Source organism: Podarcis liolepis, assembly GCF_965112155.1.
Source record: "Podarcis liolepis genome assembly, chromosome: 6".
Classification (NCBI taxonomy): Eukaryota; Metazoa; Chordata; class Lepidosauria; order Squamata; family Lacertidae; genus Podarcis; species Podarcis liolepis.
The window spans coordinates 47,206,507-47,227,100 of record NC_139559.1 but is presented as its reverse complement, the minus strand read 5'-3'; the positions used below and the strand labels follow the sequence as shown (position 1 = coordinate 47,227,100).

General features: G+C 42.1%; 2 protein-coding genes across 3 annotated transcripts in view; one reads left to right on the top strand and one right to left on the bottom strand.

The window, feature by feature from the left end:
* SRPK1 (SRSF protein kinase 1) overlaps positions 1-955 on the bottom strand; it is a 32,660-nt gene extending 31,705 nt beyond the window's left edge. Inside the window, exon 1 of the mRNA XM_083509385.1 lies at positions 512-955. Coding sequence (XP_083365511.1) covers positions 512-839 — 328 coding nt within the window. The 5' untranslated portion in view covers positions 840-955. The remainder of the gene's footprint in view (positions 1-511) is intronic.
* A 1,004-nt stretch (positions 956-1,959) lies between these two features.
* The window catches only part of MAPK14 (mitogen-activated protein kinase 14), a 32,446-nt gene continuing 13,811 nt past the window's right edge, over positions 1,960-20,594 (top strand). The window contains exons 1-8 of one of the 2 annotated variants that reach the window (XM_083508680.1): positions 1,960-2,693; positions 8,326-8,455; positions 12,096-12,154; positions 15,522-15,633; positions 16,775-16,804; positions 17,323-17,370; positions 17,846-17,960; positions 18,310-18,381. In XM_083508680.1, the coding sequence (XP_083364806.1) occupies positions 2,578-2,693; positions 8,326-8,455; positions 12,096-12,154; positions 15,522-15,633; positions 16,775-16,804; positions 17,323-17,370; positions 17,846-17,960; positions 18,310-18,381 (682 nt within the window). In that variant the 5' untranslated portion in view covers positions 1,960-2,577. The remainder of the gene's footprint in view (positions 2,694-8,325; positions 8,456-12,095; positions 12,155-15,521; positions 15,634-16,774; positions 16,805-17,322; positions 17,371-17,845; positions 17,961-18,309; positions 18,382-20,594) is intronic. The other variant, XM_083508679.1, reaches the window with a different exon arrangement.

The window sequence follows — 20,594 nt, the reverse complement described above, 5'->3', positions numbered from 1 at the left end:
AGGGCACCTATCCGGTTTATTTTGTTCTAAGATTAACCCCTTCTTCCCTAGAAGCAGCATTAATCCAAGAACAAACCAGATTCGTGAGACACGTGCTCATAATAGACTCATTGTACCCATATTTATAATATATATATTTTTTAAAATCCCAAAACACGTTACTGGAGGAGACAGGCGATTATGTCACCCTCTTTTATCTCATACTAGGTAGCGGGGTGGAGGCCGAGGAAGGGAAGCCTAAGGGCCGGACATTTGCCAGGATACCCGAAGACTGGCAGTTAGGATCCGTGAGAAGAACTCTGCGAATAACAGCGGGACCTGACAAAAGCAAACCGACGCCCGATCTCGTGTGAATTGGGGCAACAACCAGGGACACGGAGGAAGCGAGCCGCCAAGACCCAGAAAGCTGAAGCCTGGCTAGAAGAGCCGAGGGGCCGAGGGCGGCGGGCGAGGGGTGGCGGCGGGGGGGGTATGAGTTTGGCGGGGAGGCGGCGGGGCCAAGCGCACTCACCTTTCCGCTCCATGGCGGCTAGAGACAGCAGCCCCCGCGACCCCCCGCGCGTGCGCTCCAAGGATATTTCCTGCGCCTGCGCTGGCCGCGGGCGAGCCGGTCGGCGCGTGCGTACGACTGGTATCTTCGCGCGCCGTTGCGCGCGCCACCAGATCTCCTCGCCGCCGCCGCTGCTGCTGCTGCTGTCACTTCCTCCCGAGCTGGGGCTCCCGGGGAAGGCCACTCCCCCTGGCTCTTCCAAACGCGTGCGGCGCCGCCCCCTGCTCTGCGTGACAGGCAGGAGCCGGAGCCGCGCGTCAGGCCCCTCGCCCGCCTCCCCTTGTCCCATGGGCGGAGCGCATGCGCCTCGCGGTGTCCCAGCCCACCGCTCGCTTCCCCGGGGCTTCGCCGGATTTAACTAGGGCCAAGCGAGGTGGGGGCGGCGTAAAAAGTGGCCTAGCGCGTATACAAGTAACTGCGTGCGCTGTCGCCGGAGATGGGATTGTGACGTGCCCGCCACGCGTTCTGGGTCCGGGCGAGTTTTCCAACTTCACGCGTAGCCGGCATGGGAGGGAGGGATGTGTTCTGCTATGGACCCCTTGCGCCACCAGGTTGCGCGATGACTCGCAGCAGCTAAAGTTAACGTTCGAATTCTCGAATTAAACTTCTTCTTTTTTTTTTACAATTTACATGACTTTGTACAAATGCGTGGCTTACGCAGTGGGAACTTTTGGAAGTTATTTTAATGTATGCAGCTTATTAAAAAATGAATTTAGTGTACACATGTTATCCCCAACAATGGTTAGAAGCCAACAGTTGGGTGCTACCAGTTCTATTTGCAAGAAACAGGAAAGGCAACTGGTGTTGCGTACGTGCAGCAAGCAACGTTGCAACTGGATGGTGAATGAAAGCAGCCTAGCTTGTCACTGCAGATAGTGACAATAGCTTTCTGATTGGAAAGGTTGGACAGTCCTGCAAAATGAAGCCAAAAATGGCTTATCTTCTGAGTTTATGCCAATAAAACTCAGAAACGTGAGGCTTACAACAGACCTAGCATAGGACTCTAAGCGAGAAAGGATCAGCAGTCATAGCTACGTCCATCGCTGCACCACGAAAATGGCCCCCAGAAGTTGGTGCAAGAAGAGAATACAGCCCATGAGCTGGAAAACGGTCCCTCATCCCGCATTAACCAATAACAAGGAAGACTGTGTTGTTAGCTACCACAATTTACTAGCCGAGGACTGTAACTCAAATGGTTGCTATGAAGAGAATTGCATTCCAACGATTATTTGTTAACGAACATTATGTACAACTGCAAGCACAAAACAGCTAATGCGCTTCTTCCCCGGGGGCACAGAAAGACCGGGAGGAGGAAGCCACAAGGTGGCGGGTGTGAACCTTCCTTCCGAGAAGGCACCTGTCCAGGTTCCCGCTGTCTTAAACAGCAGCACCTGCAAGCCTTAAACCTTGGCCGGCATCACGCTCCACCCTTCCTCTTCTTCCTCCTCCTCTTTCCTTCTCGCCTCCTTCCAGATCTCGCGAGACGCTCCCCGCTTTCTGGTTGCGCTCATCATAGGGCGCTGGAGCTGGGTTCCATATTGGGGCATCGCCTCAAAGCTCTTTCCGCGCTGTGGGTCTCGCGAGACCTCTGCAATCGGGGACTTAGGAAGAGGTCGGGAGAAGTCAGGCGGCGGCAGCAGCAGCAGCTCCTCCTTCTCGTCGTTGCTGCTTGGTTTTGCCGCCCCCCCCCCCAGTGCAAGCTCTGCTCTCCTCAGGGGGACCCCTCGCGCCCACCTGTTAGGCTCCCTGTCTTGGGGCTGTGCAGGAGGCCGCGGGGTTGCGACCCGCCAGACGGCGGGAGGCAGAAAAGCCCCCTTGGCCTGGCCTTCCCCTTCGGCCGCGGGGCGGGGTTGGGGCGGCGGCGGCACGAGGCCAGTTACTGAGGCGGCCGCTGGGCGCGAGCGACCTCTTTACCCTCGGAGCAGGAAACCCCCTTTCTCCGAAGGGGGAGGAGCCAACGGTTCTGCTTGAGGGTCTTCCCCCCCCCCACTCCCGGCCGCGCTGGGTGGGGCGGGCTCGGGGTCGAGATGACCCAAGAGCGGCCCAAGTTCTACCGGCAGGAGCTGAACAAGACGGTCTGGGAAGTGCCTGAGCGTTACCAGAACCTCTCTCCGGTGGGCTCCGGGGCTTACGGCTCCGTCTGGTAAGTTGCTGCCGCTCTCACGGGGGGGGGGGGAGGCTTGGGGAAACTTCGCTACTCGCACGCTCCCTTATCCCCCGCAGCCCTTCGTGCGTACGGGACGGCAGCCGCCACGAAGGCCTGTCATTCTGAATGGGATGATTGATTAGCTGGGAGTTCCTGAAAGCGGCCTTAGAAGGCGGTGGATCTCGCATGTGTCCACACCCAGTCCTCCTTGCAAAAGGAAGTCGGTTAGATCCTGTGATTCCGAGGGACCGGCTCTCGGTTGCAAATACTAAAAGAAAAAGCGTTGCCTGTTTGGTTCTCTTGCACGGTAATGCTGGGGCAGTGCAAGTTAGCAGCAGAAGTAGTAGAGGCGTTTGATGTACTTGTCGCTCCGTCTGCTGCAGTGCCTTGATCTCCGTCACTTCTTCCCGTAACCGCTATGAACTCATTCCCTACTTATTTGGGAACGCACAACCCGTGAAGTCCACAGTTGAGCAATGTCTCCAGAAGCAATCAAAATGTGCACCAAACAGTGGCTTTCTTCAAGTTCTCTAGTTTTCAAAAGGCATTATGTTAAGCATCTGATGCACAACCCTTTATTTTGCTTTGTGGTGCCAAGATTATTGACTTTGGTAGGAAATGACTTCTTGATTATTTTAGTTGCATTTGGCTTGCAAACTGTTGGGTGTTTAATGAGGTTTGGTTTTCTAGCAGAATCTTGAAAACAAAGATAAAGCAATATTCTCAACACTGCACAATTAAATAACTTGTAATTAGTCTTATTATTTTTTGCATTTTTATTCCAGCACTCCTCGAAGAAGCTAAGGGTTATGTACATAGTTTCTTCCCCCACCCTTCTTTATTCTCACAAGTCTGTGAGGTAGGATAGGCTGGTATCTCAATAAACACCATGAACCTGGATCTCCCCCAGTTTCTTACACTGATCTTGCTGGGAATTGGAGGAGGGAATAAGAATTTACTTGCAACTAGGGAAGATGTATAATGAAGAGGTTGAGTGCAAAGCTGCTGAAGGAAAAACAGCTGGCGAGGGGTAGCAGAGATTGGCAGGAGAGGAATTTGTGATTCACCTCCTCATGATGTCATAGGCACTATCCATAGATGTTTGACTTCACTACCACATTCCTCACAGCAAAATATGTATTACAGTTAGACTGCCAGGACAAAGCATAGAAACTTATTCAAGAATCCAACAATAAATGGATGTTGTCTTGGCTACAGAACCTCTAAGTCTCTTGGACTTGCCAATCAGGAGGTCAGCGGTTCGAATCTTTGCAACGGGGTGAGCTCCCATTGCTCTGTTCCAGCTTCTGCCAACCCAGCAGTTCGAAAGCATGCCATTGCAAGTAGATAAATAGGTACCACTGCAGCGGGAAGGTAAATGGTGTTTCTGTGCGCTCTAGGATTTGTCACAATGTCCTGTTGCACCAGAAGCGGTTTAGTCATTCTGGTTAAGAGATGCAAGTATTTTTGTATATAAAGCGACATAACCATTGCAAGTTCAAGGTAGTCATAACTTCTTTGGTAACAAATACTTGAATTGTACTCATCAGACTACCAGCCTTCTGTGATAGTTTAGCTAGAGTTACATGTATATATTTACCTTATTTACATGGCACAGTAAACTAGTGAATGGTTTGCAGTGAAAGTACCAGTCTGAGCCACTTTGTTCCTCTATGCTAGCCCAGTCTCTGGCTTAACATTGTGTCCAAACCAAGGGTTGTGGTTTATTTCCTTCCAGACAAACACTATGATCTGTAGCAAAAGTTTGTTCTTGACTTGGGAGGAGCAAACTGGCTCATGTGATAACTGAAAACAAAGACTCAGACTCTGTGTATTTGTGTTCTTCTGCAGCTACATAGCACCATTCTTTTAATTGTAGATATTAAGCCAATTTACTGCTTTAAACAAAACTCGAGAGTTCTTCTGCATTTTTTCCTAGAAAAACATATCTTGATCTACACTTTTATTATTTCATGTCTCGTTTGAAACAATATTTCACTTGCTTGTGTTTTGTCAGTAAGAACACTATCATGAGACAAGTTCTCATAGGAGAAAACAATGAAATTTTGTTTTTTAAACACCTGCAGCATAGATCCTGGTGGCCTCAGAAATTTGCATTCATTGATGACTGATAGGCAGGTGTGGTTCATTACACCATTGCCGTGGTAGGATAGGAATGTATACTGCAGAGTTTTGAAAGACCTTAGCCTTTTTGCTAGTTATTACTGCATCTAGTTATTGTAGTGATTAGTTTGCAGAATAATTAATGGTAATTCCACTGCTCTCTTTTTTTGATCACTAAGAATCAAGTTTTGTGCCTTGTATCCATTAAGCAAATACACATATATCTCCATTCCCTCTAATATCAAGCTCAGGTGGTTGAGTGCCCATCAATTTTGGAAGCAAAATGGAATTAAAGTAGTGGGCTACTTAGGCACACAGAAGTATATAAATCTAATAATATTAATAATACTAATGCTAATATATTTACAAACAGCCCAGCAAAGTTTTGTGAGCTCTTGAGATGTTTGGCATGATTTATCAGAAAATGTATGTGTAAGGTCGGGGGATAAGAATTGACTTACTCAGACCATTAACAGTTTATTGCAGGTATCCTGGAGGAGGGTAAATTAGGGTTAGGTATGTGATATTAGGTCAGAAAGTACCAACCGCTCTACACTATATATGGTTGTTTCAAGAGGAAAAAAAGCATTCTTTTCCCTTTAATCAGAATCACTATACTGTATAGCTATAAAATACAGCAGGGGAAAGTTTTGGGTGGGCTGGAAAAGTAAAAAGAAGTGCTTTTTTCTCATCATTAGAGACTCGATCTCATATAAAGCTTCTGTTTCAGGCTGCTTAGAGCACTACACATAGTGGGTATACACTGAAACCCTTGCAAGTCTTCCTGAAGCTCCCATACTTCAGTGAGGGAGAGCTATCTATATTCTCTATAATGTACCATTCACTTTCATGGTAAAAGTGAGGATAAAGCAGCTCACCTAGCCCCCTGAGCTTGCATTAAATGAAAGAATTTCTCATTTGTTATGGCCCACTACCACCACCCAGTAATTATTTCCAGACTTCATCTTCTAAGTTTATATTGCTTTCACTTGTTCCTCTCTACAGTTAGCTAGGTCCAGATAAGGAGTTATTGGGGGCACTTATGCATCCTGTGTGTCTTACGGACCTTTGTACAGTGGTACCCCGCAAGACGAATGCCTCGCAAGACGGAAAACCCGCAAGACGAAAGGGTTTTCTGTTTTGGAGGTGCTTCGCAAGACGAATTTCCCTATGGGCTTGCATCGCAAGACGAAAGCCCATAGGGAAATGCTGGCGGTCGGGAGCAAAGACTTTCGCCCACAGCCGGCCTTCAGAAGAGGACCTCTTCTGAAGGCCAGCGGGGGGCAAAAGTCTTTGCTCCCCCCCCCCGCCTGCCTCCCCCCCCCCCCGCCTGCCCCGGGCGATCTTAAAATGCTGGCGGGCGGGAGCGAAGTGTTCGCTGCCGACCCCCAGCATTTTAAAATCTCCCCGGGACAGGGGGAGATTTTAAAATGCTGGGGGTCGGCAGCGAACGCCTGCCCCAGCCGCCCCGCTTCGTAACGCTGTTCTGAAGCGGGGCGGGGGGCGGGAACACCTGCCCCAGCCGCCCCGCTTCGTAACGCTGTTCCGAAGCGGGGCGGGAACACCTTCTGAAGGCGGGCGGGGCGCGAAAGTCTTTGTCCCCCCTGCCTGCCTTCCCAGGGGCTTTTAAATCGCCCCGGACAGCGGAGAAGTCCTCCGCTGTCCCGGGGTTTTTTAAAATGCTGGGGGTGGGAAGAAAAGCCCTTGTCCCCCCCCCCCCCCAGCCTTCAGAAGAGGTCCGGGGACAGACTGTCCCCGGACCTGGTCTGAAGGCGGTTTCCCTAGGAACGCATTAATTGATTTTCAATGCATTCCTATGGGAAACCGTGCATCGCAAGACGAAAATCTCGCAAGACGAAGAGACTTGCGGAACGAATTAATTTCGTCTTGCGAGGCACCACTGTAGATCATACTAATATCACCAATAATTTTTTTTTGTTCAGATGCACACTGCTTCTGTTAAAACATCCAAATAATTTCTGACTGAATTGTTAGATATGTCAAATGTATGTGTTCTGATCTGAAGGATGGTGGTTTGCACTTCTTTGTAAGTTAGTAACTATCACAAATCATTACATTTTTGTTAAAATGTGTGGCACTTGTTCGAGATCTTCAGAAAAATTAACATATCTTTCTACTGTTTTCATCATGCCTTATCCCTACCCTGATTTCAGATCATTTAAGTCTCTGCTCACAATATTTTTGTCAGGGAAAACTTGATTTAGATGCAAAAAAAGGAATAAAAAGCAGAAGTGGAGTTTTATTTGCAACTAAACATTTTTGCCTGGCTCTTGCAACATGTGTTCTGTGGTAAGGCAAGGTGCAGGGCAGTGCCATATTGACAGGGTAAATTAAAAGGGAACTTGTTCTTTAAAACAATGCTTCAGTAGAAGCATACTAAAAATGCCCCATCAGTTCCATATTATGATCAGGTACCAAACATAAATTATTGAAAAGCAAATCCATACTAGTCTAGAGTCAATTGAGAAGTGCGAGTGGCTTCCTGCTTCTTGCTAGTGTGGCACTAGCCCTGCTCTAGGAATACAAAATTGGATGTATCAGTGGATCCTTGCAGAAAGGCATTTTGCATCATTTGTCTCTGCAGGTGTTTCCACTAATTTAACACAAGTCAGTGGGATGGTGAATTGCAAACCTAATCAACTTCATTTATCAGGCAAGTTTTGCCTAATGCTCCACTCCCCTTTTTTAAAAAAGACTTGATATGTATACAAGTACCTTTTTTTCCATACTAAGAAAAACAAATAAACTTTAGAAAATATTCCACAATTGTCCCAGGTATAGACAGGTGCCCATGACAGTGGCACCAAAGTATGCTGCTGTAACCACATTGGTTGTATGTGTGTTTTAGGGTGAGGAGTAGTCTGGCTTTCTGATGGTAAAACTTGGAATGCCAAAAAATCTGCAAAATGTGTACCATAGGCAAAGACATCTGTACCATACCACCTTCAAGTTATCATCACTGTAAAGCTATTGGCTAACATCACCTGATAAGTCACTTACTACCAGAGATCCTAGGTATTCAGTGCCTTATTTCTACAAAAAACGTGCTTGGAGACATCCATCATGTGTCTGCTAATGCTGTGACCTGGATACAGCGAGCACTAGCTTCTGAAATGTCACAATATTCTGTTAAGGTTGAAATATTCGAAGTTACAGGAAGTCATTGCTATATCTTTTGCTGTGAGTCACTAAATGATTGCAAAAATTGTCATTCTTCCTTTATAAATCCAGCTGCAATTCCCAAACTCATCAATACATTCTTAAAACTCTTCTAATGATTCATTCTAAAACTTGTAAGCACCTTCACCTTTGTTTTTCTGCCTGTTCTTACACAAACCTTAAACTTGTGACTTATTTCTTCTTGGGCACAAAGTTATATTCATTCAGTGAAACAAGATACCTATTAAATCATTTTCATGGGGAAATCCTATTTTAGTCTTAATAGGCATATTTAATGCTGTTTTTTTAAACTATTGTTTTTTAGCTCAGCCTTTGATGCTAAAACTGGCCTGCGAGTGGCTGTGAAGAAATTGTCCAGACCATTTCAGTCCATCATTCATGCCAAAAGGACCTACCGTGAACTACGTCTGCTTAAACATATGAAACATGAAAATGTAAGTTTGGGGAGGAAACTAGAAATGTACATTTCATTTGGTTCCAAATCCTAGGTTAGGAGTGAATGCTGGCTTGATAACCATGGTGTACTTGGTACAGATAAAATGACAGGCCGTAGTGTTGGGGTTTTGTTAAAAGAGTAGAGGGGCCAGAGCAAGAAAATGAATTATTCAAAAGTTCATTCCCAATACCTTCATCTTGACTGAAAGCTGAGAAAATGTAACATGTGTACCATAGTATTTTCAACATACTAGAGCCAGTTGGTTATAAACTGTTTAAGAAGTTTCTTAGTTCTGATTTTGTGGTGGTTATCGAGTCCTCTCTATTTCAAATGTTATGAAAACTTTCCTTACTGGTTAAATTCTCTAGTTTTAAAGTTAGCTTAATGCTTAATGTTTATTTCCATGAGTACGTGTTTTTTTCATTTCATTCATTGTTTTGGGTAATGGCTTCCATGTGTTGATTTCAATATTTTCTTACAGAACATATTAACTAGGGGAGACCCTAAACCTTGGGGGAAATAATGAGTCTGTTAATTACACAATTGTAGAATATGAGAACTGTTGCAAAGTATCTCACAGTCCCAGTTTGTTTCTGAAACACTACAAGAAGGATGTTGCAGAAACATTTCTACCTTTTATGCTGCTGTGAAGATTTTAGTGTTACTATTTCATAGTATGCAGGAATAATGTGTGTGCACAGAGTGCAAACTACTTCAGATCTGTTCTCCTGCTTTCTTCCCTTAACCTTAACCCTAACCCCAACAAATTATGCAATTATAGTACTAAATAAATACAACAGCATATACCTTAGGGTGATTTTTAAGTACCTTTTTTGGAACAGTTGTGTTTCTGTTCATAATATTTCTTCAGACATGCCAGCAGACACCAGAGGTGTGACAAAAGCAGGGTGACTGACATAGGAAAGCACCTCCTAAACTCCTAAAGCATGAATGAGGAACCTGCAGTCTTTGAGGTTGTTGGCCTTACCACCCCGATGTAAACCCTTGGTTCACTAGCATTTGGGTAGATTTTTTATGACAGCACTTAGTGTCAAACCTCGATTGACGAACGTAATCCGTTCCGGAAGACCGTTCAACTTCCGAAATGTTAAACAACCGAGGCACAGCTTCCGATTGGTTGCAAGAGCTTCTTGCACTCAAGCAGAAGCCGCTTTGGATGTTTGGGTTCTGAAAAACATTTGAAAACCGAAGCATTTACTTCTGGGCTTTTGGCATTCGGGAGCTGAAATGTTCGAAAATGGAGCCGTTTGAGAATCGAGGTTTGATGGTACTATTTACTGTTCATCTGTTTTAACCACATTGTAACGTTTGGTCCATAATTTTTAATTTTCCTATAAATGTAGGAGAATCTTTAGTTCTTGCATTTCAAACAGGAAGGTACTCTTGCAGCAGTTTTACAATGTAATTACTTGGTTGGGCCTGAGTGTACTATAAAAATAGTCTTTTCACGTATTTGTCCCAAGTTGAAGCTTTCTAACACGACAATGAGTGACAAAGTGTTTGGAGAGGACAAAGAAGGAGATGGGAGGAGTGAAAATAATTTACCACTGAGGCAGAACATAGGTTAGCAGCCATAGCTTGGGGCAAGGAACTACACATCACAGAAGCCCTAACTGTAGTCTTGACCACAGCTATAATGCCCAAGGCCCTTCTAGTTCTTGAGCCATCTGTATTCTGCCTGATCACTTCTTTGTGTCCATAGGGATTAGATTTAGCTGTGTTGGTAATGTTTAGTCAAAAGTCAGATGACAAATACTTTAATGAAATAAATAAGTACATTACAATGTATTTACTTTAAAAGAAAAGTGAGATGTTCAAGAATCCAAATTCTTTGTTGGATACATGAACATGTTGTCAGATAAATTCCAGGACATTTTGTAATCCTTGGGATTTATGCATAGGGTTTATTTGTAAGCACTAATATAGTGTCTGGCTCTCTTTATTTTCCATGTCTTGTGCAAAAATAGCTGCTCTCTAGCACTTGCAAAAAACATCCACTGATCTGTGTGCATTTAGATATATACAGTAGTGATAAGTAGAAATTTCTGCAGTTGAAAAAAGTTATCACACTTGGGTTTCAGCTGTGCATATGAATGAAAATATTGTATGCCTCAGAGATGGAGCCTGTATCATAATATGATTACCCTGTATAATAGCTTCACTTTACATCAGCCTTTTGGAAAAAGAAACATGAGTAGAATTAGTCAAGATGCCTGAGCCATGAATTAGCTTTCCTATTTACTATATGTGTATATTTGTGGGATTATTATTCTAGTGTGAAGCATGTGGTAGTCTTCTGGTCACATTTCCCCTACATTTAGTTTATTTTGTTTGTGAGGGAACAGACCATTTTTGTCAGTGCTGGAGAGGTTTGTACTGATAGCAGTACTTGCAAATGTATGTTTTTAAAAACCCTCTTCTCCAAATTCTAATTAATGTGATGTATCCCTACTTAAAGCCTGTTAAAAAAAGGTGAACGTACAAAGTCATATTTCATAGTCTCTGGTTTGAAATTACATGTTACATGTAAACGTGTAATGGAATCCTGAAAGCCCTTTTTAATTAGAAAAATCAGTTTGCTAGGGGGTGATTAAGATCAGATGAGTCACATCTCCCTTCCTCTGCCTTCAGAGTTCCATGATGCATTTGTAAGGGCAGAGGGTAGTCATAGAAAGTAGTGCTTGCCCTCCCATCCCCCTGATTACCCTATACAGGTACCACTGTAGTACTAACTAGCCAGAGAGCTATTTAGCTAGCTGACACTGACTCCTGTACTTGATTTAGTTGAAATACTACCACCAAATTACCTTGACTTGTACCCAGTGGCCACATTCAAATGAGAGATGAACAAGCCTTTTGTCCAAACATGCAGCTACTTTGTTTCGCTAGGTTGTCTTCAGTTAACTATAGATTTCCATTACATCTGAACTCATAACCTATAGTTAACTGCTTTCGAACAGGGCAGGATATCAAGCCATGCTTTGAAGTTAGAGCTCATATTGTGGCTTGTTCTGAAGCTGTTAACCAAGGCCTCCATTTCAGAGCCGTTGAGAAACTATACTTGCACAGTTCCAGATTTGTTTGCTTATACAGCAAAGAGAGGAAAGAAGTTACATGTGCACCCACAAGGTTCATTTATATCTCATCTCATTAAGCCGAGATACGATTTTCTGAACCAACCCAGTGTGTATCACTGCATATTTACATTGGAGGTAGCGCTGAGCTATTTGATATGCTTACACCCCTTGTTTTTGAAAAATAAGTAGGAATGATGCTTTTAAAAAAACAACTGTCGATTCTTTTCATTAAGGAAAATAGTTTACAATGGAAACAGTGATCTGGAGCCAAAGATGAAGCAGGAGGAGTCCATGCATGCAACATGATTCTTTTCTCTGATATTTTTCAACATGCCACATTACAAGATATTTGAAAGTTTGCCAGATTTAAAGGAACTATTTTGAGTTTGCATCTGTGTAAGGATAAAAGTCTTATTTATGTGCAAGTCCATGTGTTCATGTAGTAGGCACTTTGAATTGGGACAGTGTATATATGTGAGTTGGGAAATGGCAGATGAATGTAGAAAATGTTATTCCTTGTGTGTCTTTTTCCCTTTCCAGGTTATTGGTCTTCTAGATGTGTTCACACCTGCAAAGTCACTAGAAGAATTCAATGATGTGTAGGTAACCCTTCATAGCCTTGATGTTGGAAATAGTTTCCAGCCTTGATGGAAAGTCCTTATCTATAAGGAGCATTAATGTAATAGAATCAAAGGTTTCAGTTTAGACAGGACTTTAGATTGCTATTGGACAATGAAATTAGGCATATGGAGGAAGAAATGAATGAAGTCATTGCATTGACTTTACTGTGATAGAAGTATGTAGTCACAACCCTTCATTAATTAGCATGGAAGGTAGCTATGGGCTGTTTCACACACTAGATTTTCTTTACTCAGTAGTGGGAGTGAGAAATTATTCAGTCATGTGTGAAAACTGTAAATATCTACTTTGCCATGTTGACATTTGCCAAGAAGTTGACACCTGGCAAATAGTAATACAGTATATTGAACTCACTTTATGTAACTATTTCCCATCATGCTTGTAAATACAGTTCTCTAGCAAACACCGTTTCCGTGCACTGCTCTGATTTGCCAGAAGCGGCTTAGTCATGCTGGTCACATGACCCAGAAACTGTACGCCGGCTCCCTTGGCCAGTAAAGCGAGATGAGTGCCGCAACCCCAGAGTCGTCCGCGACTGGACCTAACGGTCAGGGGTCCCTTTACCTTTACCTTTACCTTTACAACTCTCTAGCACTGTAGCTCAGCTCTCAGCTGGTGTGATCTAGAATCCTCAGTGAAGGTCTCCCTCTTTAAAGTCATGCTATCAGTTTGAGGGTGTTTTTTTTACTTTACAGTCATACCTCAGCTCTTGAACACCTTGGGAGTCGAACGCTCCGGCTCCCCAATGCCCCAAAACCAGAAGTGAGTGTTCTGGTTTTCAAACATTCTTTTGGAAGCCAAACATTTGACGGGGCTTCCGATTGGCTGCAGGAGCTTCTTGCAGCCAACCAGAAACCATGCTTTGGAAGTTGAACATTTCGGAAGTTGAACGGACTTCTGGAATGGATTCTGTTTGACTTTCGAGGTACAATTGTACTAGGCTCTATGTCTTCTCATGCACAGTAGATCCCAGAACATGCTGTGTATTACTTAGGTTTCCAATTTCAAATACTCCAATTTCAAACTTTAGGCCATCCAAATTTTGGATCTTAATTCCCCTCCCCCCGTGGTTTTGTGCCTGGAAGGGGAATATATATGAGTTATTCTGCAACTTAACAGTTTTGATTTATTACTGAATCCAGTTCTCAGGCCTAAGCCATTTGAATTAAATGGCACAGTACACAGGATTGCCATGCTTATAGAAGCATAACAAATTTAAATGTTCCACAGTTACTTGTGGAGATAGATGTTTTAAAGCTTTTTAGTAGCAGAATATTATTGTTGCTTTAAGGTTACCTTATGCAGGTGCAGTTACTGTCCAAAGCAGGAATGGCAAGTGTATCTTAAAAAGGAGGGGGAAGCGTCACACATTGAGGGAGGAGAGTGGGAAATCAAGACTGAGCAAAGTACTTTAGTTGTATGGAAGGACTTTTTGGTTTTGGTAGCAAATTGCTCGATTTAGCAAGGAGGGGAGTAATGTATTAATCATGTGACCATCTTCAGTCACATAGAATGATTGAGCCCTGGTTTCTTTAGTCATTACTTTGTACCAAGGCAGACTCATGGATATTTGCAGTTGTATGATGAGACAAGTGACAGATGTTTTAAATAGCTGTTTATAAAACCTGTTGGACTTGTATGTGACAGTTTCAAAGCACATGTTGAGACAGGCTTCCTGTCACAATAAGTCCATGTAGAAGTATTTTATTAATGATGTACATACACCCTGTACACACCTTTTACCATGTTCTTACTCTTGTGGAGAACTGGAAAGACTGAATCAATGCAGAGATCAGCCTAGTTTCATCGTCGTTGAAAGGTAGTAAAATTACTAATTTCAGTAGGTCTTTTTCTCTTGGGGCTTCACATTTAAAAATACTTAAAACTAAGTATTGTACTAGGAGCTGGTTCCCATATAGCCCTGCCGTATGGGTGGGGTGGAGAATACATGTAAATTCTTGTGTGAATAGATCCTGCCAAACATTAGTCTGACTTAGGAAAAGGAGTAGATGGACTGTGTGGTTATACTGTAGGTCCTGTGAGTGGTCAGGGAGAGTGTGCAAATCTGAGACTCATTCCTTGGCCTCAGCCCTCTGTAACCTACAAGCTAAGACCTTGCATGAAGCAGGCCCAAAATAAATATAGGAAAAATATGTTAATTGTGAATTTAAATTACAGTGCATCCTTAAGAAGTCTCTTATTATCTACTGGAATTTTAAATAGAATGGATCTTTCTAAACAACAAGAGATGCAGGGTTATACAAGAATCTGCAAAAGATAGAACTGTCTTATTGCTTATTGTCTTACATTATGAATACACTCTTTTTTGCATTGCAACACAAGTGTATCGTATATCTCTCTACTAAATGGTTTACATTCTTTATAATGGCTTGTATCCAATATAGTGCTAAGTACCTGTCACATCAGGATTTCCACTTGTCCACTCGTGCAAAGGGACTTCCCCCATCTTGTCCCTCTGAACACATCTCAAATCTGTTTTGAAGGTTTTCTCAACCCTCTGGAATAGATTGCAAGAGGATGCAGGAGGAGGAGAGGGAGGGAAGTCCCATTGTGCAAAAAGAAATCCTTGTGCTGATGGAAACAACGGAGTTAGATACTACTCAATGTATTCTCACCATACATTTAAAATTGTATCTGTACCATAGCAGACTACTGGCTTTGAAAAGGTCATACATAAAACCAATGAATTTTCATAAATTCAATAGGTTGGATCCAGATTTAGTCGTATTTGAAGAAGTTGGTCAGTAACTGATTTCAGTGGAAACTAGGCAGCTAACAGACCAGCCTAAATCCCTGTTCTATCATGGTGGAGGGAATTTTAATGGGACAGAGTTATCCCTCTGCCTGGTTCTACCACCTTTTGCTGTTGGCAGGGAACAGCTGCACCCTGTTGCACCGACCCAAAAGGCAGGTCAGCAGAAGCTGCTGCTACTGCCAGCATACTTGCCAGCAGTAGCCAGTGGAAAACTCCCCTGCTAGGGGGTGATTGGGGGATGATCTATGCTGTACAGGATCTCCTGTGCTGACCACCCTGCTGCCATGTGATGGCAACAGGCCTTATCCAGGCAACTGGAATCCTGGCACAGCAAAGGGATATATTCCCTTTCTGCCACCTTCTGCTCTAGCTGGTGTGACTGGTAGGACTGTGGAAGTGGTGGTGACTACATGGCACTGTCAAAGCCCACCGCTGCCAGTGATTGATCCCTAACTTAATCTGAACAAAATCCAGTGCTTCTCTATAAATGCTCTGACTTGCTCATCTACAACACATGGAGGTAATACCATTGTTTAATTCTTGTTTTTTAGATACCTTGTAACCCATCTTATGGGGGCAGATCTGAACAATATTGTGAAATGTCAGAAGCTCACAGATGACCATGTACAGTTTCTAATCTATCAAATTCTTCGTGGTTTGAAGGTATTTGCATTGACTCTATTACTATTGTATTCTGTATGCAAGTGGCAAATAAAAGACATACTTTCTTCCCATTAGAGAGGTCCATAGGCAGACTTTGGATTCAGATAAAAAACGCCATCACATGGTCCTGAATTGGTTGAACTGACCCCCATTATGACAGTCATGAAATATTAGCTGTTCTTTTTGAGAGTCTGAAGAGAGGCAAAGATATCATTACATGCTGCTCTCCTGAATCAGCTCAGACTTGCCTCTTGTATTCTGCTCTCCTCATGTTCAGAGGAACTAAATGTTCTTTCTGTGTGGGAGGAATTAGTTTTATGTGTTATATTCCCTTTGGTGGTGGGGGGAGGCACTGCAAAAAAAAAGTTACCTAGAGGGAAAGAAGGGAACGGGATCTTGCTGGAGATACCAAGGCAGAAGCCAATACTTTCTGCTCGGTGGTGCTATCTTATTTCACCCTTCTGTGTAGGAAAACAAGGAAGGGTGTTGAGAGGCACAGAAAGATAGTGAGAGCCACAGCATTTGCAGCATGATCACAGGCACTTTTGTCACTTTTTCAAGTCTATATTTTCTGACCTGAAGAAGAAATGTGCTCCTAATTGGTTTGTCATATGCAGGTGAGTCTAATCTAGGAAACACACTGCATGCATTAGCTCAGAGAAACAGTTGTGTCGCTTTTGAATAATTAGCACAGCCTTACTGGAAATAAGTTATAAATTGTTGTTATTTTTTAAGTAGAAGTTCCTTCCAGAACTTCTAGATGCCCTCTTAAATGTTAAATGTTGTGAACCTTGTAAGGTTACTATCTCGTGAGATTTCTGGGGCACCAGACGGATGCAGACTTTGATTCAGTAGTTTCAAAATGCATCTGTACTTCGCCACAGAATGGGGAAGAACCAAATATGAAGGGATGAAAATATGAACATTGTGCAGGCATTATTCCCTCTTCCTTTCTGGTTGGAAATGACTTTGGTTATCTTCAAAGGAACAAACTTAGAGCAGACATTTCTCAAACGTCATTACAAAACCACTGAATGCTAGATGAGTAAATGTAATACAAGACATAGACTTTCATAAGCCATGGACCTTCATAATGGAAAATAGTGTCTGAACCTAATCTTCAAAATATTTTTATTTTCAGTATATCCATTCAGCTGACATAATACACAGAGTGAGTATTATTTTTAGTGTAAACTATTCAATGAAAGCAGCATCCTGGGAAGTTGTAGCATTAGATCTTTGTATATCAAAGCAGAAGTAAAATTAAGCTAAAAGTTCAATAAAATTGCAATAAATATTTTAGTTAATGCTCGGAGAGAGTGATTCTAGACAGATTCTGTTCAGGCATAGTTCACTTTACCATGGGGTTGGCTCTGGCCATCACTTTTCTTAACATGTGCCTGCAGAGTACAGAACTGTAATTTGACTTGTTTCATATATTTGATTGGCTGGTTGTTTTTTCAGGGCTGGGATTAATTCTTGTTTATATACATATGGTTGATGCATACTGTTGAAAATCTCAGTGAAGTGTGGATTATGGTAGGATTGTATTACAGTTAACATCTGAAGATTGTTTTTGAAAGTTGAGGAATACATTAGATGTTGCCAGTGCTAAATTTCATGGTTGGGACAGCTTTTTTATCATTGCAATGCTGTGACACCAGTATCTCTTTTTTTCCTTTCTTTTAGGATTTAAAACCTAGTAACCTAGCTGTGAATGAGGACTGTGAGCTGAAGGTAAGGTGGTGTTAGTGTACACATAGCTTGTGGGCAGCCTAGCAATCATTTGTTTTTAACAGGTCAGGACCTGAATATCTTAACAGGAAAATGTAGGCAGTAATATAAGCCAGTCTGTTGACCCCTGGACAAATATTTTAGAATTTATGAGTCTTTGTACACTGTTGGCTCATAAGGTATTTAATAAAAGTTCCACTTTAGTTATTCCATGGTTGTGTATTTGTGGTACTGTTGAACTGCTCTTGTTTGAAATTGGGCACAGTGCGGTTAGGGAGTCACATAAGAGCTGTAAATCCTTGACAAATTTAGTCTTACAAAAGTATGTTTCACCAAACCTATTTCTGGAAGTGTTCAGCAACATTTCTTTTCATCCATTTTTTGCATCTTCTGCAAATGTAGCTAATCAGATCAAAAATCCAGTTTGTCCTTTTAAAAAAAAATGTACCAGTGCATTACTATCTTCCCTGTTCTGCAGATTCTGGATTTTGGATTGGCACGACACACAGATGATGAGATGACGGGGTATGTAGCAACTAGGTGGTACAGAGCTCCTGAGATCATGCTGAACTGGATGCATTACAATCAAACAGGTACGGTGTCTCATTAATCAAACCATCAGAGATTTGTATAATAAAACTGTATCATATAATTCTGTGACACAGTGGAATTGCCTCACTCTGTTGTAATAAAAAACGACCTAATTTTTCAAGCATAATTTGACATCTTTATCATTAACGGAACCAGGTCTGTATCTGAAGTTGTCAAATTCATGTTTATCAAGAGTACAAATATGTGCTTTTTCTTGCTGTCATACTAAAGCTAAGCATTTTAGGATTAGGTTAACCATTGCAATTGGTTTTATTTAAATCTTTTGGAATACTGGAACAGAGATCTGGCTAGAGGAGTCTGGCTTCTAAATTCATTCTGCTTTTTCCTCAGTTGATATTTGGTCTGTTGGATGTATTATGGCTGAACTGTTGACTGGAAGAACGCTATTCCCTGGTACAGACCGTATCCTTTAAAAAGATCTAAAAATGAACTGAAACATTCATTTTCACACACAGCAACATATAACCCAAGGAAGACTTAGGAACCAGCTCTGTACTTTGGTGTTGGAATTCTTTCTATGCAGATGAATGCATTTTGAGAACTTCTGCATTCTCCAAGAATGCTTTTTGCAGGTGGTTGAAATGCATTATTTCAGTCTGTGGTTTAACATTAGGGTTTCACTTTCTCTGTCTTTGCTTGTTCTTCTCTTTAAAAGCTTTGAAAGTGGCCTTCCACCTTGAAGGGAAAATGTAATTACTTTTTTCAGCATCTCTGAGATCTGTTTTCCAGTTCCAGTAATTCAGATGTCCTGTCAAACTACTTCAAATTTGATACTAAGGTTCTATGAGAAGACCGGTTCCCTCATAATGTTTGGCAACCCCAGAGTAAAGGGATATCTTGACAAGTCAGTGTCTTGGCTAGTAAAAGGGAAGAATATATAATCTACAGGTAGATCTGTTAATCTGTTCTTATGTAACTTGTAAATATGACACAAAATAAAGGATTCTGTGTTGGCCCATAAGAAAAATTCCAAAATCCATATTATGGCAATACTTTTATTTAGCCAACCAAAATAGTGGACAAGCAATCGAGTTCTCAAATCAAGACTTGGGAAGAGAATGCATGGCTGGTGGTAATACCATCTTTTGGAAGATTCTAAAGGCAAAATGTGGAAAGAGGTAGTAGGCTCCAAAATGAAACTCTTAAATGCTGTGTTGCTGTTTCTTTGTACCAAGGTTTACTTGAAAGGAAGAAACAATGGCAAATTTCCTATCTTTGGAACTACAAAAACCAGCTGTTACTCAGGTCTGTCTCCATCCTTACATGAAGCACACAGGTTTATGTTTTGTGTGACTTGGATAGATGGAAAAGCAAAATAAAGAGGAAGGGCTATAGCTCTGGGTTAGAGCATCTGCTTCTTACCTTCCTAAAGAGAAAGGCAGTCTTAATAACATAAGTGTCCTTTTTTTTTACCTTGCACCCCACCTATACTTAACTTTTACCCACCTGAACTTTCTACCTCTGATAATATAAATACTATCTACTTTCTCTTCATTCTTCTCTACCTGTCCAGGTCACACAAAAAGTAAACCTGTATGGCGTTTCACCTAAAGATAGAAGCAAACCAGGGTACCAATTGTTTTTTGTATACAAATTTTGTTTAAAAAAATAAAGATGGGAAATCAGGCATTATCAGCCCATCTTTATACCTTGGTGCAACCTGATACCTGCATAGCACTTACAGAACCTCATTTGAATGTCTGCTGCTTCCTCCCGCAGTATGCCACAGGATTCTTTATCAAGTACAGACTCATGGCATTACCACTAGCTAAATATTCTGTCCCCAGCCCCCCATTTTATCCACACAACAGCCTTAGGCTGAGCAACAGGGACTGGCCCAAGATCATCCAGTGAACTTCATGACTGAGTGGGGACTTGAATCTTGGTCTCCAGGTCCTAGTCCAATACTTAAGCCTCTTTAATATACTGGCACACTCTATAATATAAAAAAGTGTTCTGTGTATAATTCAGAAGATGTATTTGGTCCCTAATCTGAAGTCTAAATCATTGGCAGGATCTGTGCAACCCTTTTATCAGTTATTAATGGAGAGATTTTGAAAGATATGAATATCTTGATATTCTGTCCAGTTGCACTGTGTCCACCAAAATATGTTCTATGGGAATGAAACATTTAAAAGTTTCCGGGTTATCCGTCTAAAAGTAATAAATAAATGGATTGAATCCTAGGGAAATAAAATATATTTTTGCATTTAGTTTTCCGACTATTAAATATTTCATGAAGGGGAGTGTGTGATGTTGATCTTTGTGGAAAAAACTTAACACATTTATTTTAGGTTTTAGGCTAATATTAGAAGGTGTGAAGATGGTCAAAGTCATTTATTTTATGGTTGTTTTTTACCAAACTTTCCCAGAATAGATGAGGCAAATGTGAAAACGATATGATACATTTATAGCCTACATGTTGGATTTTTCCTTGTTTTTGTTGTGTTATCCCTTTGCTTTCACTTCTTCCTGTTCACTTCTCCTTTTCCAAGACCCTTACAGTTGTCTTTCTTCTTCTCTTTTTCTGTCTGAGGTATGTAGAAAAAAAAAGTTTCTTGCCTAAAGGGCAAAATAGACATGTTTTAACTATGTTGGGTGCAATTTTCATTTTT